This window comes from Balaenoptera physalus (genome assembly GCF_965194825.1).
Source record: "Balaenoptera physalus genome assembly, chromosome: 12".
NCBI classification, from domain to species: Eukaryota; Metazoa; Chordata; class Mammalia; order Artiodactyla; family Balaenopteridae; genus Balaenoptera; species Balaenoptera physalus.
The window spans coordinates 13,988,245-14,012,465 of record NC_138897.1 but is presented as its reverse complement, the minus strand read 5'-3'; the positions used below and the strand labels follow the sequence as shown (position 1 = coordinate 14,012,465).

Below are 24,221 nucleotides of genomic sequence, written 5' to 3'. Positions count from 1 at the left end.
TTCAGTCCACAAAAAGTGTTTAAACCACATAAAAGCATACTATGAGATCTTGAGTTTCTGTTTTTCTCCCATTTTGATTTTAGAACTCCTTGCTAGTAAAGAAATTAGAAGATAAAATTAGTTTATTAAATAGTGAGAAATGGTCTTTGATGGAACAAATCAGAAGACTTGAAAGGTTAGTACTTAATCATTATTTCTAAAAGACCTCTTAAAGTTTTTAAAGAAATTGACAGATTATATAAATATATAAAATAACATTTCAGTTGTAAGACATAATTTTTCATATCCTAATACTTCTGGAAAAAAGTCTTATAGTTGCTTATATACTTAAAGTGTCCTTTTCCCCCCAAAAAATTTGTTAAGTCCCCGTAATAATAATGTAATTGCATATGTCTTGGAACCAAGAAATAAAAGATATTTTTTATTTTCTCCAAATTATATCAGTAGTAATAAAATAGCTTCTTCACATTAGTGTTGTACATATTTCCCATTCATTATTTCATTTAATTCTTAATTCTGTATAATTTTCCCCATTTTGCAAATGAAGAAAGTTAAGTGCTAATCCAAAGCATAGTTTATAAAACCATTTTTATGCTTTATAAGAGTTTGTAGCTGCACTTCTAGGTATATGAGGCATCAGTGTATATGGTGCAGAAAAGATTAATCAGTTGCCAAACCACTTTCTATTAATATGTTATACTTTTAAACCATTAAACCCATTATGAGGTTTATGCTATTACCAAAGTTTTAAAAAATACAGTTATTCTCTGATAATTTCTCTTTCTTTCTACAGTGAAATGGACTTCCTCAAAAATGAACACTTTGCCAGCCCTGTAGTTTGTGACTCTGTTCAGCCTTCTTTGGATCAGTCTTCCCACAAAGACTCTGGAGACAGTGGACAGAATTCAGTTATAAATAGTTCAGAAAAGGGAGAAAACAAGGATATCCATCTTTCAAAATCAGATGAAATTGATTCCACTATTCCTAAAGAGAATTTCCCAAATTCTTTCCCCAGGAGAGAAAGAGAAGGAATGCCATCTTCTTCTCCATCAAATAAAAACACAGTCCATTTTGATAAACCCAATAGGTTAGTATGCATCCTGTGTTTTGAAATGCATCTTTCAGCTATTTAGAACATTGTCAAAATAGAAGAGTTTCAATTCTTATTTTGCAGGCCAGATGTATGAATTTTTATGTTTGGCATGAACTTAACACATAGCAAAGTCCATGTCACCAAAAAAAAAAAAAATCACAAGTAATTACTAAGTTAAATTGTATTAACAAGGAATAGACCATAAATGGGATAGGTCCTATCTTAGCCAAGTACTTAAACCCATAAATAATATGTATGTTTTATGTACTGTATTTTACCCAGTGCTTTTTACCTTTTCTGTATTCTACAGTCATTATCAGACTCATTAGAAGGTTTTGGTACTGAATAGTTGCCTGTACTAAAGAGGGGATTAGCTATTAATCTTAGGCCTTTTTCCTGTGTCTGCTTCCATTACTAATATTGTATCATTAATATTCTCTTAATTCATTTAGTTTTTATTGGATCGCAGTGATTGAACTCAGATGACAAAAGCACGGTCCCTTGCCCGTCATGATTATGTTTTCTAGTAGAGGAAACAAAATGTGTTTAAAATTATTTTACATTTTAATGTGAAAAATGTTAAGAAAGGAACATTTACTGAGTTCTTTTTTATATGTCAGGCACAGTTCTACATGCTTTATGTATACTAACTTAGTTAATCCTCACAAATTACCCTGTGGTGCATTCTGAGCCACAAAGCCATGCTTCCTCCTCCTCCTATTAAATGGAAGAATATTATACCAAGTGTTAGGATGTAATAGGAAGGCATGACTAATTTGTTTTAAAGGTACTCATTATTAGTGAGAAGTATTTGATTTTTTTTTCCGCAAGCAAATCTTTCCCCTCATGTGCCACAACTTTCTGTGTACCTGCTTAAGTGTGTGTGTGTGTGTGTGTGTGTGTGTGTGTGTATTTTTAGGTATTATGGGGGTTGAAATAGACACAGCCCAATCCTCAAAGTGCATTTAATCTAATATGGTTAAGATACAGTCATAAAAATGATACTCAATAACAGTGGCATTCGTAATAGTTCTTAGTGTTTAGGAGTACTTCCATATATCTCCTTTGATACACCAAAGCCACTCTCTGGAGAAAGATGACTGTTAAATTTCTTCAACTAATTTTTTTAGCTCTTAACTATATGTCAGGCAGTCTTAACGAGGAGTGTAATGGTAACCAAACATATGGTCATCCCTTCGGTTACAAACCTTACAGTATGAGAGAGGCCAACAGACAATTATTATAAGTATGAAGAGTAGTAATATAAGAGAAGTTCACCTTGCTTTGGGAAGACATAATCAGGGCACCTAACCTAGTCATCAGAGCAGGAAAGATTTCAGGGAAGAAGTGTTATCTAACTTTAGACCTGATGACTAAGTAGCAGTTAACCAGACAAAGAAATAAGACGAAGTCTTCCCACTAAGAGAGAACAGCATGTGCAGGGAGAACACTGTGCACTTTGGGAGCTAAGAAGAATTTATTAAGGTTGAAGCAAAGAATGCAAGTGAGAAGAATGGCAGGAGATGAAGTTGGAGAACTAAGCAAAGACTAAGTCATATAAGCCGTGTTAACTCATTTTAGAGAGTTGGGACATGATGGCATCTAAGTTTTAGAAAGAGTCCTCTAGGGTAGAGGTAATTGGAGGGTAGCAAGACAGGAAGAAAGGAGACTAATAGGATATCTATCGGAAGAATCCAAGTAAGAAATGATTGAATTTCCTGTATTAGAAAGAAGTGGATAGATTTATAAGATAATTAGAAAGTAAGAGATTGATTGGATTAGGAGATTAAAAGAAAGGGGAGGAGAAAGGCTTTCTGGCTCGGGCAATTGGATGCATTATAGCTCCCTCCACTGAAAGAATGTGGGAGGGGAAACATAACGAGCAAATAGGCTTACGCTTTGGCACACTAACTCCACAATGAGATGTTACTGGGGCCGCTTTGTGGTGTATACTAAATAACCTCTATTATGTAACTTTGGTGTTAGCCCTTTTCTTTGTAGATAGAGCAAATAAAGTACAACTCATAGTTATAATATTATGAATACTATTACGTAGAGACCAGTGTTGTTTTAAAAATGTAAATGTTTTAACCTTTTTTATTAAACATAAATAGGCTAATATTTTCAATTACAAAAATACTTCCTTTGAGATATACCATGAATGTTGAACAAGCCTCTCCTTCATTTATCTTTAATTTTTAATTCTTTTATGTGGGTTTCTAACATTAAGGATTATCATTATCATTATATAGATCTGTAAAACTTCTCAGCAACATACCAGGTCAACCTTTGTATCCACTGTTTACCTTTCTGGGACCATAGAGAATTAGGGAAGAAAAAAAAACTCATTTCAGGTTTTACAAGCACTTTCTGTGGTCATTGACCTGCCATACCACTTCAGGTTTAATCCACTAACATTTATAAGTCATTCATTCCCATAACATCAAGCTCTTCTAAGATCAGCATCTATTGCTGATTTCTTTTCCCCAGTATAATTCTCCACTGAAGTGACCTTTAAGTCTTTTGTGGCTAAGATATTCAGTTAACATTTGTGGGGTAGGGATCATGCAAGGATGGGAATTATAACCTGCAACTTACTTTCTCCTTAAATGCCAGTGGTAACTATTTGGTATTGTCCCATTTTCATTCAATATTTTCTTCTAGGAAGTTGTCTCCTGCTTTCCATCAAGCACTACTCTCTTTCTGTCGAATGTCAGCAGATAGTCGTTTAGGATCAGAGGTAAATTATACCCGATTCTTTCAAACTTTCTTAAAACATTCCGTTTTTCTTCTTAGCATCTTACCCAAAAATAATTGTGATAAGACTCTATTTCAAGTACAAATCTATTATTTAACATAATGCTCTAAGAAATTGTTCCTAAAATTTTAAAATTTTAAGGAAAGTAGTTGATTATTTTTGTCTTTAGATTAAAGCTTTGTTTAGTATTAAAGTGGCCTTTTACAGTCTAGTTTTGTTATGTCTACCAACATATGGTTATATGCCTCTCTATGGTATAATTCAGAAAACCAAATCAAGTGTACATATTGTTTATAATTTCAGTTATTTTTAGATTACTCTATTTTTAATTTCATTCGGATTGTCTTTTTTTCCCCACCTTCATGCTTTATGCTTTATAGTCTAATAAGTTTGAACAAATATTCGTGATTCCAGAAATAACTGATAAGCTTTCTGCTTCAGGGTCAGGGTGAGGGTATTATTTCAGCAGTTAACATGAAATTCCATTAAAAAATACCTAACACACACTAAGCATTATGTTACATGTCATCTCATTTAATCTGCATTTTAATTTGCAAACTTACAAAGTAGGTAATATTAGTCTAATTTTCCAGATAAGGAAATTTTAGACAAGTCCCATAACTTTCCCAATGTTAGACAGCTACCCAGGTCTATATGATTGTAAAGCCTAATTGCTAAGTATTTACATTGGTGTCAGGAGCTGAACAACCTACCTCTGCAAAGTGAATCTAAACTTAGGTTATTTAGATGAATAAATCAAAAATATTATTTCCTTTTGATGCTGACCAAAAGCTGTAAACTCAAATGTCTGCAAAGAAACCGGGCAGGTCTCATAATATGGTGAAGCAAGAGGGTAATAATAAGGAGTGGTGGGTACTGTAGTAAATTCAAACTTACATCCTTTGCCTAAATCTTCCAGGTGATTGCTTCTGTGTGTGTGTGAGGGCCCAAGGATAGTGCCATTGCTAGACTATATAGCACCTTTGTGCAAATTAAAACGATACTCCTTACTTTTGGTGGATATATACCTGGTGTGGCAAATGAGTGCCTGTTGGATGTCAGCCCCACTTACCATTTAGGCTGATTCTCTGTGCAAGGCATAGCCGATAACAGTCTTTTTCAAGAGAAGTTGGGCATATGGATTTTTTTTTTTTGGTTGTCTGTAATTTTCTTTTTTTTTTTTAACATCTTTATTGGAGTATAATTGCTTTACAATGGTGTGTTAGTTTCTGCTTTATAACAAAGTGAATCAGCTATACATATATATATATCCCCATGTCTCCTCCCTCTTGCGTCTCCCTCCCACCCTCCCTATCCCACCCCTCTAGGTGGTCACAAAGCACCGAGCTGATCTCCCTGTGCTATGCGGCTGCTTCCCACTAGCTATCTATTTTACGTTTGGTAGTGTATATATGTCCATGCCACTCTCTCACTTCGTCCCAGCTTACCCTTCCCCCTCCCCGTGTCCTCAAGTCCATTCTCTACGCTTGCATCTTTATTTCTGTCCTACCCCTAGGTTCGGATTGATTGTCTTTGGTTTCAGAGTTTATTAGCTGTCAGATTTGTTTTCCTCAAGTCCTTTGTAATTGTTGTTGCAGGCTTATCTTCAGAGGGTTTTTTCTTTTTTTCTCCTATCTTTATACTCACTCCTCCCTTTCTAGCTGTTTTGTAGTTGATTCCACTTCACCTCTTTTGGGCTTCTGTCCCACAATGTCATTAAGAATATGAAAGAGCTAGAGGATGGTTTGGATGCAATCTGGCAATCCTCATTGTAAGACTGGGTCAGCCCCCTTGGGCTTCCCTTGCATGCAGCTTCATTATACAAACTACTTTCACCTTAGGCAAAGCCTGTAGCTTTGTGGGCACCTTTTCCTCAAGAACAAAATTAAAAACCGTTGAAGCTGCCCCAGTCCTGTGTTATCCCTGTTTGTTCCCAGAACTGAAGCCTTGTAAGCCTCCCTGTCTTCACCCTTGCTTCTTAACAGTGTTTTAAATCCATTTCTGGTCTATAAAAATGTTTATCCCATTAGGGATTACAGTTGTTCTTATTGTTGTTTTTATCATCATCATCATCAATTGTAATTTTGGTTGTGTGTTTGGCACAGAGGTGACAGGGTCCAAAACATAAACTTTAAGTACAATACCATCATGCACAGAAGTTCTCCAGTGTCATCATTTATTAATTCTTCGGTTTTCTAGGTGTCTCGGATTGCAGACAGTGAGAAAAGTGTTATGTTAATGCTGGGGCGCTGCCTGCCACACATTGTTCCTAATGTGCTGTTGGCAAAGAGAGAGGTGAGACACATAAAAGTATTTTCATTCCCCAGATCTCATCATGTTGTCCATTTTTTGTCATTTTGAAGTTTAGTGTTATATTTTTATTTTGTTAAAGTCTATTACTTGCAATCATATTCTTACTTTTGTGCATGCATCTCTGCTCCTAGAGAATGGTTTTACACCTCTGTCAGGTGAGTTCAGTAAAACTGCATGGTATTCATGTTTTCCAGTTTTGCTTAAAGCATCATTAGCTTTTGCAGCACTAACTATTACTGTAGGTCCATTTATGTGCCATGAACACTGTCCGTTTTTTACATTACCAGTTAACTAATTTATTCTATCTCTGCTTTTGATATGATATGCATGATTTGTCTACAGAAATAGACACACTTTGTATTGAACATTCACAGGGACTAATAATGTAACTTTTCTTAAACGTAGTTACCTATTATTAATGTTAGTTTTATTGTATTTGTTTGGCAGTAATTACACTTGTCTTAGGATGATAGGATAGTTATAATATTGTCTACAATAACTTTTGAAAGTACCTTTTTTGTTTTTCTTGTAGCTCACCTGTTATTGACAGATGCTTTATATGTCCAAAATAGAGTAGCAAATTTATTTTAGTACACATTGCCTATGTTATAAGCCATAAATACTGTAGAAAGTTATTTTTAGAGTTAAATTTAGCCAATAAAAGACTAATGAAAAGTTATCTGTAATCTCATTTAAATGACAGTGAATGATTTATTTGCAAACAAGTTAATTATTTATTTGAATTATTCAATTTATGAAATCAATTTTCAGTTCAGAAATTTTTTTTTTAATGGGTTAAGAATATTTTAGAATGTGTCATAAAAGTTTCTTTTGTTATCCTCTTAATATTTACCACTGGTTTTAATCATAATTCACGGGACCTACAGTATGATAGGTACACAATGCATTGGCAAAACCCATGTAGAGCTTATCCTTAATTATCTGTTTAGCACAAGAAATTTGTACTGATCCTCAAGAAAATGTATGTGTAGAGCTTAAAAATTTTTTATACCTATAGGTATTTTTAATTTAAAAAAGATAAACATGACTGTTTTCTTACTGATGGTTTTATTTTACCTAATATTTAAAAATAGCTGTGAGACGTTAATAAGTATGGAAATTTTTCTATGTCTTGAAGGATCAGTGTCCAATTTCAGATTGTTTTGCAGTTCTGCCTGGCAGAATGGTGTTTGAGCTTCTTTTCCTTTTTCAGCTTGTAACATAATCCATGCAATGCATTAATGTTTGCATCCCTTTTACTATGTTTCCTTAATATAATCTTTAAAATATCACAGAAACCTAATTGTTATGAGATGCAGTTTAAGCTTTTTTATTTTAATTTTCCCTTTTTTAACCATAAAAAACTACCACTAAAATCTGATTGTACTGCATGAAGTATTTATAAATTTGCATCATCAGTAATCAGATTATATATATATATAAATATATATGTAAACATATTTATATATACACATATATTTTATTTGTGGTATGATGTTTACTTTTTGGCTGATTTTAAGGTTTTTATATTTTAAAATATTTATATACTTATAATTTCATGAAGAATTGATCATTTATCTTTGTTTAATTATTTGTACTTTATTCTGTTTTACCGGAAGATTTACCATTTATTATATACCAAAGTTGTATTCCCTCAAAATTAAATTGGTAAATAATGAAGTATACCTTGCCTTTCTTTGAAACTAATCCCAGGGCATAAAAGGTCAAAACTTTTATTTCATTTTATCCTTTGATATATTGGATTACTTGTATTTAATATTTTACCCTAGTTCTTTATATCTATATTTTTAAAAAGGTCTCGAGATTGAAGGATTAATATTTTTATTTTTTCTTATTTCTCAAGTTTTATGTGTTCTCTTATCAGTATAAACCTTTTTATTGATATGTAAATACAATTAAAATGTCCCTTAGTAAACTGATCATAGCAATATCCTAGGTAATTAAAAAAATAAAACATTAAAAACAGGTTTTAAGGTTTGAAAAAATAATACATTCACATGGTTTAACATCTTTTAAATATAAAAAGATGTACAACAAAAACTTGTCTTCCCTTGTCCCTGAGCCACCACCCTACATGCAATAAATTTTATTAGCTTCTAGTGTATTCTTTCAAGTTCTTTGCCCATTTTTTAAGTAGATTGTTTGCCTTTAAATTGTAAGAGTTCTTACAATTCTGGATATTAGACCCTTATCTCATACATGATTTGCAAATATTTTCTCCCATCCTATAGGTTTTCTTTTCACATTGTTGGTAATGTCCTTAGATGGACAAATGTTTTTCATTTTTGTGAAATCTGATCTCTCTACTTTTTTCTTTTGTTGCTTGAGTTTTTGGTATCAATCTAAGAATCCATTGCCAAATCTGAAGTCAGAAAGATTTATTCCTGTGTTTTCTTCTAATAGTTTTATACCTTTAGCTCTTATATTTAGGTCATTGATCCATTTTGAGTTTTTTTTTTTTTTTAATATATGGAGTGAGGTAGGAGTCCAAAACTTTATTCTTTTCATTTAGTTATCCAGATATCCCAGCACCATTTGTTGAAGAGAAAGTTGTTTCCCTAATGAATGGTCATGGCACCTTTGCCAAAAATCAGTTCAATGTCGATGTTTGGATTCAATTCTATACTTTCAATTCTGTACCATTGGTCTTTGTGTTTATCTTTATGCCCATTCCACTCTATTTTGATGCCACTCTCTCACCCTGTCACATCTCACCCCTCCCCCTTCCCATATCCTCAAGTCCATTCTCTAGTAGGTCTGTGTCTTTATTCCCGTCTTGCCACTAGGTTCTTCATGGCCCTTTTTTTTTTTTTTCCTTAGATTCCGTATATATGTGTTAGCATACTGTATTTGTTTTTCTCTTTCTGACTTACTTCACTCTGTATGACAGACTCTAACTCCATCCACCTCACTACAAATAACTCAATTTCGTTTCTTTTTATGGCTGAGTAATATTCCATTGTATATATGAGCCACATCTTCTTTATCCATTCATCTGTTGATGGACACTTAGGTTGCTTCCATGTCCTGGCTATTGTAAATAGAGCTGCAATGAACATTTTGGTACATGACTCTTTTTGAACTATGGTTTTCTCAGGGTATATGCCCAGTAGTGGGATTGCTGGGTCGTATGGTAGTTCTATTTTTAGTTTTTTAAGGAACCTCCATACTGTTCTCCATAGTGGCTGTATCAATTTACATTCCCACCAACAGTGCAAGAGGGTTCCCTTTCCTCCACACCCTCTCCAGCATTTATTATTTCTAGATTTTTTGATGATGGCCATTCTGACTGGTGTGAGGTGATACCTCATTGTAGTTTTGATTTGCATTTCTCTAATGATTAATGATGTTGAGCATTCTTTCATGTGTCTGTTGGCAATCTGTATATCTTCTTTGGAGAAATGTCTATTTAGGTCTTCTGCCCATTTTTGGATTGGGTTGTTTGTTTTTTTGTTATTGAGCTGCATGAGCTGCTTGTAAATCTTGGAGATTAATCCTTTGTCAGTTGCTTCATTTGCAAATATTTTCTCCCGTTCTGAGGGTTGTCTTTTGGTCTTGTTTATGGTTTCCTTTGCTGTGCAAAAGCTTTTAAGTTTCATTAGGTCCCATTTGTTTATTTGTGTTTTTATTTCCATTTCTCTAGGAGCTGGGTCAAAAAGAATCTTGCTGTGATTTATGTCATAGAGTGTTCTGCCTATGTTTTCCTCTAAGAGTTTGATATTGTCTGGCCTTACACTTAGGTCTTTAATCCATTTTGAGTTTATTTTTGTGTATGGTGTCAGGGAGTGTTCTAATTTCATACTTTTACATGTATCTGTCCAATTTTCCCAGCACCATTTATTGAAGAGGCTGTCTTTTCTCCACTGTATATGCTTGCCTCCTTTATCAAAGATAAGGTGACCATATGTGCGTGGGTTTATCTCTGGGCTTTCTATCCTGTTCCATTGATCTATATTTCTGTTTTTGTGCCAGTACCATACTGTCTTGATTACTGTAGCTTTGTAATAAAGTCTGAAGTCAGGGAGCCTGATTCCTCCCGCTCCATTTTTCGTTCTCAAGATTGCTTTGGCTATTCGGGATCTTTTGTGTTTCCATACAGATTGTGAAATTTTTTGTTCTAGTTCTGTGAAAAATGCCACTGGTAGTTTGGTAGGGATTGCATTGAATCTGTAGATTGCTTTGGGTAGTAGAGTCATTTTCACAGTGTTGATCCAAGAACATGGTATATCTCTCCATCTGGGTGTATCATCTTTAATTTCTTTCATCAGTGTCTTATAGTTTTCTGCATACAGGTCTTTTGTCTCCTTAGGTAGGTTTATTCCTAGATATTTTATTCATTTTGTTGCAATGGTAAATGGGAGTGTTTCCTTAATTTCTCTTTCAGATTTTTCATCATTCGTGTGTAGGAATACTAGAGATTTCTGTGCATTAATTTTGTATCCTGCTACTTTACCAAATTCATTGATTAGCTCTAGGAGTTTTCTGGTAGCATCTTTAGGATTCTCTATGTATAGTATCATGTCATCTGCAAACAGTGACTGTTTTATTTCTTCTATTCTGATTTGGATTCCTCTTATTTCTTATTCTTCTCTGATTGCTGTGGCTAAAACTTCCAGAACTATGTTGAATAATAGTGGTGAGAGTGGGCAACTTTGTCTTGTTCCTGATCTTAGTGGAAATGGTTTCAGTTTTTCAACATTGAGGACGATATTTGCTGTGGGTTTGGCATATATGACCTTTATTATGTTGAGGAAAGTTCCCTCTATGCCTACTTTCTAGAGAGTTTTTATCATAAATGGGTGTTGAATTTTGTCCAAAGCTTTTTCTGCATCTATTGAGATGATCATATGGTTTTTCTCCTTCAATTTGTTAATATGGTATATCACATTGATTGATTTGCATATATTGAAGAATCCTTGCATTCCTGGATAAACCCCACTTGATCATGGTGTATGATCCTTTTAATGTGCTGCTGGATTCTGTTTGCTAGTATTTTGTTGAGGATTTTTGCATCTATGTTCATCAGTGATATTGGCCTGTAGTTTTCTTTCTTTGTGACATCTTTGTCTGGTTTTGGTATCAGGGTGATGGTGGCCTCATAGAATGAGTTTGGGAGTGTTCCTCCCTCTGCTATATTTTGGAAGAGTTTGAGAAGGATAAGTGTTAGCTCTTCTCTAAATGTTTGATCGAATTCGCCTGTGAAGCCATCTGGTCCTGGGCTTTTGTTTGTTGGAAGATTTTTAATCACGGTTTCAATTTCAGTGCTTGTGATTGGTCTGTTCATATTTTCTATTTCTTCCTGGTTCAGTCTCGGCAGGTTGTGCATTTCTAAGAATTTGTCCTTTTCTTCCAGGTTGTCCATTTTATTGGCATATAATTGCTTGTAGTAATCTCTCATGATCCTTTGTATTTCTGCAGTGTCAGTTGTTACTTCTCCTTTTTCATTTCTAATTCTATTGATTTGAGTCTTCTCCCTTTTTCTCTTGATGAGTCTGACTAATGGTTTATCAATTTTGTTTTATCTTCTCAAAGAACCAGCTTTTAGTTTTATTGATCATTGCTATGGTTTCCTTCATTTCTTTTTCCTTTATTTCTGATCTGATCTTTATGATTTCTTTCCTTCTGCTAACTTTGGGGTTTTTTTGTTCTTCTTTCTCTAATTGCTTTAGGTGTAATGTTAGGTTGTTTATTTGAGGTGTTTCTTGTTTCTTAAGGTAGGATTGTATTGCTATAAACCTCCCTCTTAGAACTGCTTTTGCTGCATCCCATAGGTTTTGCGTCGTCGTGTTTTCATTGTCATTTGTTTCTAAGTATTATTTGATTTCCTCTTTGATTTCCTCGGTGATCTGTTGATTTTTAAGTCGTGTATTGTTTAGCCTCCATGTGTTTGTATTTTTTACAGATTTTTTCCTGTAATTGATATCTAGTCTCATAGCATTGTGGTCGGAAAAAATACTTGATACGATTTCAGTTTTCTTAAACTTACCAAGGCTTCATTTGTGACCCAAGATATGATCTATCCTGCAGAATGTTCCATGAGCACTTGAGAAGAATGTGTATTCTGCTGTTTTTGGGTGGAATGTCCTGTAAATATCAATTAAGTCCATCTGGCTTAATGTATCATTTAAAGCTTGTGTTTCCTTATTTATTTTCATTTTGGATGATCTGTCCATTGGTGAAAGTGGGATGTTAAAGTCCCCTACTATGATTGTGTTACTGTCGATTTCCCCTTTTATGGCTATTAGTATTTGCCTTATGTATTGAGGTGCTCCTATGTTGGGTGCATAAACATTTACAATTGTTATATCTCCTTCTTGGATTGATCCCTTGATCATTATGTAGCGTCCTTCTTTGTCTCTTGTGATAGTCTTCATTTTAAAGTCTATTTTGTCTGATATGAGAATTGCTACTCCAGCTTTCTTTTGATTTCCATTTGCATGCAATATCTTTTTCCATTCCCTCACTTTCAGTCTGTATGTGTCTCTAGGTCTGAAGTGGGTCTCCTGTAGACAGCATATATACGGGTCTTGTTTTTGTATCCATTCAGTCAGTCTATGGATTTTGGTTGCAGCATTTAATCCATTCACATTTAAGGTAATTATTGATATGTATGTTCCTATTACCATTTTCTTAATTGTTTTGGGTTTGTAGGTCTTTTCCTTCTCTTGTGTTTCCTTCCTAGAGAAGTTCCTTTAGCATTTGTTGTAAAACTGGTTCGGTGGTGCTGAATTCTCTTAGCTTTTGCTTGTCTGTAAAGGTTTTAATTTCTCCATCAAATCTGAATGAGATCCTTGCTGGGTAGAGTAATTTTGGTTGTAGGTTTTTCTCCTTCATCACTTTAAATATGTCCTGCCACTCCCTTCTGGTTTGCAGAGTTTCTGCTGAAAGATCAGCTGTTAACCTTATGGGGATTCCCTTGTGTGTTATTTGTTGTTTGTACCTTGCTGCTTTTAATATTTTTTCTTTGTATTTAATTTTTCATAGTTTGATTAGTATGTATCTTGGCGTGTTTCTCCTTGTATTTATATGTATGGGACTCTCTGTGCTTCCTGGACTTGATTAACTATTTCCTTTCCCATATTAGGGAAGTTTTCAACTATAATCTCTTCAAATATTTTCTCAGTCCCTTTCTTTTTCTCTTCTTCTTCTGGGACCCCTATAATTTGAATGTTTGTGCGTTTAATGTTGTCCCAGAGGTCTCTGAGACTGTCCTCAATTCTTTGCATTCTTTTTTCTTTATTCTGCTCTGCAGTAGTTATTTACACTATTTTATTTTCCAGGTCACTTATCCGTTCTTCTGCTTCAGTTATTCTGCTATTGATCCCTTCTAAAGAATTTTTAATTTCATTTATTGTGTTGTTCATCACTGTTTGTTTGCTCTTTAGTCCTTCTAGGTCCTTGTTAAACGTTTCTTGTATTTTCTCCATTCTATTTCCAAGATTTTGGATCATCTTTCCTATCATTATTCTGAACTCTTTTTCAGGTAGACTGCCTATTTCCTCTTAATTTGTTAGGTCTGGTGGGTTTTTGCCTTTCTCCTTCATCTGCTGTGTGTTTTTCTCTCTTCTCATTTTGCTTCACTTACTGTGTTTGGGGTCTCCATTTCGCAGGCTGCAGGTTCATAGTTCCCGTTGTTTTTGGTGTCCCAGTGGCTAAGGTTGGTTCAGTGGGTTGTGTACGCTTCCTGGTGGAAGGGACTAGTGCCTGTGTTCTGGTGGATGAGGCTGGATCTTGTCTTTCTGGTGGGCAGGTCCACGTCTGGTGGTGTGTTTTGGGGTGTCTGTGGCCTTATTATGATTTTAGGCAACCTTTCTCCTAATGGATGGGGTTGTGTTCCTGTCTTGCTAGTTGTTTGGCATAGGGTGTCCGGCACTGTAGCTTGCTGGTCGTTGAGTGAAGCTCGGTCTTGGTGTTGAGATGGAGATCTCTGGGAGATTTTCACCGTTTGATGTTACGTGAAGCTGGCAGGTCTCTTATGGACCAGTGTGCTGAACTTGGCTCTCCCACCTCAGAGGCACAGCCCTGACGCCTGGCTGGAGTACCAAGAGCCTTTCATCCACACGGCTGCTAGTGTTGGAGGGTGTCCTGCAGAGGCGGGGGGTGGCTGTGGCTCACCATGGGGACAAGGACACTGGCAGCAGAAGTTCGGGGAAGTACTCCTTGGTGTGAGCCCTCCCAGTCTCAGAGCTCCCGCCCCTGCTCCTCAGGCTGGGTCCCCCTAATAATTCTTTAAATGTGTTTTAGAATTCATCAGTTCTGATCCTAGAACTTTTCTTTGGGGGAGGGTTTTTATTACTGTTTCAATCTATTTGCTTGTTATTGGTCTGTTGTGATTTTCTATCTCTTCTTGACTCAGTTTTGGTAATTTATGTGATTCTAGGAATTAGTTCATTTCTTGATTATCTAATTTGTTGCTGAAGCATTGTTTATGGTATTCACTTATAATCCTTTTAATTTTTGTAAGGTTGCTACTAATGTACTCTCCTTTATTTCTGATTCTAGGTATTTGCATCTTCTCTCTTTTTCTCTTAGTCAGTCTAGCTAAAGGATTTTCAATCGTGTTGATCTTTTCAAGGAACCAACTTCTGATTTTGCTGATTCTCTTGTTTTCCTTGTGTATATTTCATTTATCTCTGCTCTAATCTTTATTATTTTCTTTTTTCAGCCTGCCCTTAGTTTAGTTTGCTCTTTGTTGCAAGGTTGTTGACTTGGGATCTTGCTTTTTTAATGTAGGCAATTACAAGTATAAATTTCCCTCTGTGTCCTGCTTATGCTGCATTTCACACATTTTGGTATGTTCTGTTTCTCATTTTCATTTATCTCAAAGTATTTTAATTTCCTTAGTGATTTCTTTGACCCATTTTTTGTTTAAGAATGTGTTGTTTAACATCCACATATTACTGAATTTTCCAGTTTCCCTTCAGTTATTGAGTTTTAATTTCCAATCTGGCTGGAGAAGATTCTCTGTGTGATTTCAATCTTTTAAAACTTACCAAGAATTGTCTATAGCCTAACATATGTTCTCTCCTTGAGAATGTTCCATGTGCACCTGAAAATAATATATATTCTGCTCTTGTCAGCTAGAGTGGTCTATATATGTCTATTAGGTCTAATTGTTTTACATTGTTCAAGTCCTCTATTTCCTTACTGATCTTTCGTCTGGATGTTCTGTGCATTATCGAAACTGGGGTATGGAAGTCTCCAACTATTATTGGAGCTGTATTATATTCTTTCAGAGGTATTTTCTGCATGTATAAGCAAGCTCAAATATATGAATGAATTATACAAATGCTACCATACTCTATGCACTATTTTCCAGTTTGCTTTTTATCCATGTAACATATTTTTATATCTTCCTATGTCAGTAGATAAAGAGCTTTCTCATTCTCAAGACTGCATAATATCTAGTCTTCTGTAGTCTTTTAAACATGTTTTAAATTGGGTATTTCAAGCTTTATTGACTACACTGTCAGTAAGGAAGATATTTTACATCATGTGCCAGTGTATAATTACACATGTAATTAAAATAAAAGTGTTACAAATCAAGTCTTGCCTTTATTACAAAAAGTTAAAATAGAAGATAGTATCAAACAGGATTTTATAAATATTTTAAAACACTAAAGAATATACCTAAATAAACAATAAAAAAGAAAAAAAAACTCTTTGTGACCCATTCAGTTGACTTTATGACCCACTATTTTAAATGGAGTGACATAAAGGTTAATTAATACTGTCTAATAAATTAAACTTTATGTTGTATAAAAGTGGAAAGTACAGTGGCTATAGATATTAGTGTTATTTGTTTTTGTTTTTTAAAAGAAAAATTGCAACCTCACTTAACCTTCAGGGCACAATTATAGCATTTTCCAAATTCAACATACCTTATTTTCAAATCTAAGATACCATTGATTGTAACAATTATGTACCTTTAAGAAATAAGAATTCCAATTAATTTATGATACGCTCTCCATTGTAAGGTGCATCCCAATTTCAGAGATGATAAAAAGTGAAAAAAAAATTTTCTCCTATGTTCTGCAAAGTAGTGATAATCTCTTTTTACCAGCTTGTATTTTAAAAGACTTTTTTGCCTGTTCATTTTGGGAGAAAAAAATAAAATAGTGAACTGATTTTCTATATAGTAGTTCACATTAATGGTTTGGTTGAGGAACTTGTATCTTTCAAACCAAATTACAAAGTAAATATATTTGTCATTTGATATATGTATATAGTAAAATAGGCTAAAGAAGTTGATTTTTCACAATTTCTACTTTAAATGCATTTGAAGGGGAAATTCTGTAATTTAAAACAAGATTTCTTAAAGAATTACTTCTAAAAGCATTTTAAAATAATACATCTAAATTTAATGTTCATTTTTATTCTACCGCAAGGAAATATATGTCATCAGCTAGCTAAATTAGAAAAGCAAAGGAGAAGCCTGGGCCTGGAATGGGGGTGCAGCAAGGTGAAATGGAAAACGAGTCCAAGCTTTCTTTGTAGGATGTTCCAAAATTAGATTGGGGATGGTTGCATAACTCTGAATCTACTGAAAAACCACTGAATGTACACTTGAAATGGATGAGTTTCATGATATATAAAATATATATCATTAAAGCTATAAAAAGAAAAAAGATAAAGGAGAACACCAATTCCCTAAAAGACTTAAAAGTAGCTAGTACCTCTAAAAGACTTGCTCATCTTCTGAGAAACTAAAGTTTGCTCTTTTACATTGCCATTAGTGGTTGCTCCATGGTAAATTTTAAACTTACGTGTAATGATAGCCCCAGATAATTACAACTGTCTGAGAGTAATATAGTAGTACAAGTAAAGTAGATAGTACAGTAAAGTACATAAGCTTGGTCCATCTTCTTTACCCATGTAGACTGTGTGTGTGTGTGTGTGTGTGTGTGTGTGTGTGTCTTGTAATTTTTGGAGTAAATCACATGCTCTTTAGCAGTATCAGAGTTTGAAAGTCACTTAAGTATTTCAGTTAGGCTTCCTAAAGGCTGAGCCCCAGGAATTATAGATATTAATAATTCTAAGAATAGATATTTTAGCAGCCCTTGAAGTGTAAAACTTTTCCAGAGGTGAGTAATCTTGTCTTTTCCTTATGTGAGTCTTTGCAATGTTTTTTCTTTATTTTTTTTCTTTACATGTTACTGTCAACATCCTGACAAATTTCAACTGAAACTCTAAATCAGAGGATGTACACTTGTTGGTACTTGAATTTAAATTGTAATTCATTATTGCTTAATCCCTAGGCTAAAGACTAGATGAAAAAGAATTTAATAACAGTTATCTAAAATTGTTTAATTAATTAATTTATTTTTTGGCTATGTTGGGTCTTCGTTGCTGCACACGGCCTTTCTCTAGTTGTGGCAAGCAGGGGCTAATCTTTGTTGCAGTGCACGGGCTTCACATTGCGGTGGTTCCTATAGTTACGGAGCACGGGCTCTAGGTGCATGGGCTTCAATAGTTGTGGCACACAGGCTTCAGTAGTTGTGGCGCACGGGCTTAGTTGCGCTGCGGCATGTGGGATCTTCCCGGACCAGGGCTCCAACCCGTGTCCCCTGAATTGGCAGGTGGATTTTTAACCACTGCACCATCAGGGATGTCCCCTATCTAAAATTTTTAACGAAGCTTGGGTTATAGGAAATAATTTTAGTGGAACAGTGAGGACAAGCAGTGAACTATAATTAATTGGACTAATGTCACCTTTCTAGAACTATAGAATTTTGCTTCTTGACCTGAAGTACTCAAACATTTCCTCCTTGGCATCTGATCTAAATGCAGTACTTCCTTTTATGGTTTAGATTCCTTTCAGATCTTGGAGCCATTATCTTATCAACATTTCCATGCTTTTTTTTTTTTACTTTTAAAATTTGCCTGATCTCATTTCCTACTTCATTTCTTTCCCCTTTAACATCTGATCACTCACATTGTTTTAGATCCTGTTTAGGTACTTTTTTTCTTCTGTTTTTGTAGTCTGAACACACACTAATCTTACTGAAAGTGATTTCTTTATTATTATTAGAAGTTATTTTGTTTTACTTGTAAAACTGAAAAGAAGGGACTTCCCTGGTGGTCCAGTGGTAAAGAATCTGCCTTCCAATGCAGGGGACACGGGTTCGATCCCTGGTTGGGAAACTAAGATCCCACATGCCTCAGGGCAAACTAAGCCCAAGCGCCACAACTACTGAGCTCGTGCGCCTCAACCAGAGAGCCCACGTGCCGCAAACTACAGAGCCCACGTGCTCTGGAGCCCATTCGCCATAACTAGAGAGAGAAAAACCCGCACGCCACAACGAAGAGCCTGCACTGCAACAAAAGATCCCGCACGCTGCAATGAAGACCCCGCGTGCTGCAACTAAGACCCAACATAGCCAAAAGAAAATAAATAAATTAAATAAATAAATATTTTTTAAAAAGTAAACTGAAAGGAAAATCCTGGAAGCCCTTCCTGTTTAATTCTGTACAAAATTTCATAGGAAGAATGGGAGACCCTTCATATAGCAAGAACTAGCATTGTTGTTAAAATTGCAAAAATCAAAATAGTTAAAGCAAAAATCATTTACTTGAGTAAAGTGCAAATTACTAAGTCTTTAGGTTAATGAATTCTATAGGCCTTGGAAATATCTTTTCTAGTATTGTGGTAATAAAGTACTGGAATACCTTCCACAATATGATTACTACACTGATTTCCTCTCTGATAATCAGTAGATCAGTTTTGTATTTCACTTCAATACACATTAATTGAGTACTATCAGGTGCTAAAGTATGTTTGAAAATATTTAAAATTTCTGTTGCCTTGAAATATGGAGACAATAACATTTTTATGGGGGGGGGGCAAGGGATTCTTTTTGGATATAATGTTACCAAAGCTGTAAGTATTATTTTACCATGGTTATTATTCAAAGACATTTTCAAAACCACTATCACATTGTTTTCTGAAGAAAATTTAGTCACCATTTTTAAAATGTTTTATTTATAATTATAAGGAAAGCTTTTTAAACACTAGACTTCATCAGTTGGAGAGATGATACCAAAGGGAGAATATTGATTCAAATCTATAAATTTATGAATACAGTTGACCCTTCCTTGAACAATGCAAAGGTTATGGGTGCTGACCCACACACAGTTCAAAATCCCAGTATAACTTTTCATTCAGCCAACCACAGACTGTGTACTACTGTAATACATACTTAAGGGGGAAAATCTGCACATATGTGGACCCACACAGTACAAACCCGTGTTGTTCAAGGGTCAATTGTAGTGTGAAATGGTAAATAGGGTCTTAAATGGATGAATTAGTACTTTAGAGGCTTGAAAAAGGTGAATTCACAATAAATAAGTGATATACAGCACAGCAGATACATACTTAACACAGAATTCATTATTTCAGGAATGGTACAAATAGAAGTTGTGAATAAATAAATGAATGATAGAGGAAGAGGAAATTAGGATATTTGGAGATAGTCATAACTTAGCAATTAAAATCCTTGATGGCTCTATCACATACAGACTACACTTTCCACTTTTTTCTGCCATCACTTTCTGGGCCTCTTCTCAGCTCAGTGTTGCTATAAGAAGAGGAGACCATCTGGCATACTTTATACACCGGATTATAACTGCCATAGTCATTAATGTGCCACGCTGTACCCAGTTCTCCTTGCCATAGGCTATCAACCAAAACTTATTGGCAATGACTTCCCATATTTGTTGATTTAACCAGCAAGAAATAAAAACAGATGGCAATATAAATTATTACTAACTGTAATTGAGCATAATTTTAGAGTTCAAGGAGACAAGGACTGACAAATCGTTTTTCTCCCATGTGTCAATTTGGATTGGTTGGTAATGGCTGCTGTGTTGAGAAGGCTTTTTGAGGCCAACTTTGATCTCAGAAGGAAAAATTAACAATCCCATTAGCCATAGATAAGAAAAATACAGAATATATGTGAAGATATATGTAAAGAATTTTTGATTTCTGCACTAATCTTAATTAATTCCTATATGTTTCACTTGAGGAAACTAAAAATCAGAGAAATTCGTGGTTTTCATTAGGTTCTTTGGTACTAAGAAGTATTGAGACAGGAGCTCTTCTAGCTCCGAGTTCAGGGTTCTCGGTTTAGCAAATCTATAGCCACATTCCAGTTAAAAGATTCTTTATATTAATGTATGACATAAACTTCCTCTTCGATTAAGAATCACTAAGCCTCATGATTTTAAAATAAAGAGAAAAGGAAAAGAAAATGTGAGGCACAAAAAATAAACAGCAACACAGCTATTTTGGTATACTTGTTATTGAGATAAAGAAGCTATTGTTGTATATTTTAAACAGAGTGTATATGCATGTATTTGCAATTATAGAAAATATCTTACCTACATTTCATAACTTTATTTTTTTAAAGAGTAATACAATAGGAAGAGAATGGAATAAGATAATGTAAGAGCGTATATTTGGAGATGATTGGAAAGCAGGAAGAAGGGTTATGAGGAAGCAAGAAAACCCATGGGAGAGAAAGGTCTGACATGAGGGGAAAGTACAAATAAAATATTTAGGGTCTTTTTGATTTTCAGGCATTAAAATATTTTCTCTTTTTGTTAGTGCCTTCTAGAATAACTACTTTTTCATCCTTAAAGTTCTACTCTCAGTGTGATATGCTGATGTGCAGTCTTAGTCCTCTTATTAGTGTCATTGGCTCTTAGCAGCCTCAATGGAATCCTTAAGGATCCTTGATATTAATGGTCTTCTACCCTAATGTTTTATAAAAGCTTGTTTATTTTCTCCTCCAAAGTCAAGACTTACCCATCAAGCAACATATTAAGCATCTATGGAAACATTATATAACAATATAGGATCCATACATATACTGTTCCATTCCCAGTGCAAAATTATTTTCCCTAATTATTTTTTATTTCTTTTGCTTTTCAGTTATTCACTAATCTAAAACGTACAGAGGTGCCTCAATAGAAAGATGGCAGAATAAATGTTTTAAATTTCTTTTTGCTTCTCAGATTTATTCTTAGCTCTTCTTATCTACATCTTTGTACTTTCAATTTAGAATTATACCAAGTAATTATAATTTTAGCGTAATATATAAAGATGTTAGAAATAATGGAAAGGACTTCTAGTCATGCCTTTAAGTTTCAGTCTCAACTCCTTTAAAAAGCATATCATCTGTTTCTAAGGGAGCATCTTCAAAATAGGAAGATACTTCTCCTACAGTGTAGACTTTTCTTCAAGGTATCATGTATTAGTATGCAGTGATCAATTCCTATTTTAAATCTGCTAGTACTTTTTGTTGGGTAGGGAGGCAGATGGGAAAAAGAAATGGGAGTAATCATTCTACCCTTTTTATTACATCATAGTGACTTCTTTAAAATATCTGCAAAGTAAGTTAGAGGATTTCTCTCCAAAGATATTTTATCACTTTTGGACTTTTATTTCATTAGATTTGAAAATCTATTCCAAAAATGAAAAACATTAATATCCTTTGAATATATTTTAGAATTTAGTCTTAATTTAATTAAAATGGGAAACAACTTTAATTTTCAAATACTTCTTTGGAAGAGAGAAATAAACTTTTGTCTATTACTTTCCTTGAAAATATTGAATATACTTCTGCATGTTGAAAGTGCAACAAACAAAATATTGTTAAAAATTTTCATTTCAGCATAAAGCATTTCTACTGACATTTTGTAGTTGTACTGAGAGCATTCAACACCTGTGGAAATGGTCTTTAAAATTAGCCACTAGGTTAGGTGCTAAGGGTACAAAATTATTGATTATATCTAATCTTAAGAAAGATTATATTGTGCTTATGGAAGTGGGACGAGTTGTCTTTATTTTCTGTTATCATTTTAAGTTTTAAAGTATAGTTAACTTCTGCAAGTGTTTGTTTAAAAACACTTTCAAAATTAAAACTACTATATCAGCTTACAGTAAGATAGAATGTTATTTAGTTTAAAAGCTAATAGACCCTTGGGAGGTATTGGATAAGAAAACAAGGTTATTTGAATCTTAAGTTACTTTATTACATTGTGATCTGCATCTTCTGCACAACCAACATAAAAATATATGTTTCAGTGTTTTCTCTTAAATTATCAGCCTTACAAAATTAAAATTTGCTCCTATATACGCTGAGGTTTATTTCATTTTAAATGTCCATTTAAGAATACATTGGGGAAAAAAAGAATATTCTGCAATGCATTTTTACTTTGACTTTTTCCACCTTCATATTTCTTTAGGAGTTGATCCCCCTCATATTGTGTACAGCCTGCCTACATCCTGAGCCTAAAGAGAGAGATCAGCTTCTCCACATACTTTTCAATTTGATCAAGAGACCAGATGATGAGCAAAGGTGGGTATGACTACTTCTTTGGTAAATAAATATAATGTTGACTTATTAATTTTATTAATTTGGCATCATGATTAGCATTTTAATGTAAATGCTATCTTTTCTTTCTAATATCTATTTTAATAAGAGGAAACACTGACCTTGTTCACAGTGTCCTGCAATGTTTTCATTCTTGTCATTCCAACTACTCATGTTGAATTTGTACACTTTTGTGTTAGTTACCTTTGGATTTCTAATTCCGATATTTCTTTGCTTTTATCTTTCACATTTGATTTCCAGGAACTAAGTATTTCCCTTTTCCCCCACAGATGAACTAGATACAGCATGGCCTCTTAATGGTTATGCTTTACAAGAAATAAAATATTTAATATATGAATGTCTGCATCACTGAGCTATCTGTAAAGCAGTTTCTGTGTGGCTAAAGGGATACAGTGTTTTGGTTAGTCCTGAGTCAAATACCCACAACCAAGGATGCCTGAATGGAGAAATGAGTTATACCTGATGGTGGGGGGGGGATGGGGCACACATCGAGAGACTCTCTGGAAGAAAGGGGAATGGGTTTTGATCAAGCAACAGTGATAGAGGTCTACCTCAGAAGGTAAGGCCTTTACATACTAGGTGAAGCTGTGCAAGTGTGACTGTGAACAAAACATCCCGGTGTATGGGTAGGTAGACTAAGCACCAGTTGGATAAGATTGAGCTATTGAAACGTTTTTCTACATAGTAATTTTCTATCTTAATAAAGAAATAATTTTTGCTTATACTTTTGCAAAAAATAGAATTATACATTATGATTAGGTAACTTTATATAATTTCAGTACTTGTTTTACTGACTGTTACAGTTTTTACCTCTTCTGAGAAGGTTGGAAAATCATAAAAGTGAACCATAAGACAAATCAAGCTCAAAATTTTAAACACAAGGGATCTCTCCACTATGAGAATAAAAAGTCATGTAGACTTTAAAACTCTGTAAGCATATATCTCTTTCCTACCCTTACCAAAACATACCTGAGCAAGCAGAGAAACATGTTTTTTCAGGATCCAGTCAAGATTAATCTATATGCTAGTCGAATGGAAATAAGGGAAATTCAATCAAGTTCCATTCATTGCAAACTGAAAATTTTCTAAGGACAATTCGATGGTGCTATATAGGAAAATTAATATTTTATTTTCTCCTTGAAAAATACTATTCCCTATCTTGGTAACTTAGTTAATAATTAAATACCACTTATTACATTGTCATTTTTAGATTTGCAAGGCAACCTCTAGCTCTGCATAGCCTGTTTTCATAGACTCTGCATGTAAAGCTAACGGCTGCCGCCTGGTGGCCAAAAGTACCTATAGCCTTACTTCAGGTCAAGATATGTCAGGATTTAAACACTCATGTCCACACTTAAATCTTTCACGTTACAGAAATAAAGTTATTTACTAAAATAAACTAATCAATTTATTAACTATATATGATATGAATAACAAACTAACAAAGCAAAATTTTTAAGTTAGCATAATATGTTTAACATATAATCAGTTGTTACTTTACTTAATGAATCTCAAGCTTCCTTGCATCCTAAGAGAAACTTAATTTTATGCGCCATAGTATTGCATTTTGGCAGTTCTTTGCTAACAGCGATAACTAACACCATATTTCTACCTGTGTCAAATAATTCCTATCCTATGA

General features: G+C 34.3%; 1 protein-coding gene across 10 annotated transcripts in view; it reads left to right on the top strand.

The window, feature by feature from the left end:
• Positions 1-24,221, top strand: part of RELCH (RAB11 binding and LisH domain, coiled-coil and HEAT repeat containing) — a 121,199-nt gene that overhangs the window by 41,171 nt on the left and 55,807 nt on the right. For 6 of the 10 annotated variants that reach the window (XR_014251739.1, XM_082416914.1, XM_082416911.1 and 3 more), the window contains 6 exons: positions 84-175; positions 794-1,087; positions 3,758-3,833; positions 6,051-6,146; positions 6,296-6,319; positions 22,434-22,546. Coding sequence is in view for 9 of the 10 variants with exons in the window: in XM_082416914.1 (XP_082273040.1) it covers positions 84-175; positions 794-1,087; positions 3,758-3,833; positions 6,051-6,146; positions 6,296-6,319; positions 22,434-22,546 (695 nt within the window). In the remaining variant the exon portion in view is untranslated. The remainder of the gene's footprint in view (positions 1-83; positions 176-793; positions 1,088-3,757; positions 3,834-6,050; positions 6,147-6,295; positions 6,320-22,433; positions 22,547-24,221) is intronic. The other 4 variants (XM_082416915.1, XM_082416913.1, XM_082416912.1 and 1 more) reach the window with 2 other exon arrangements.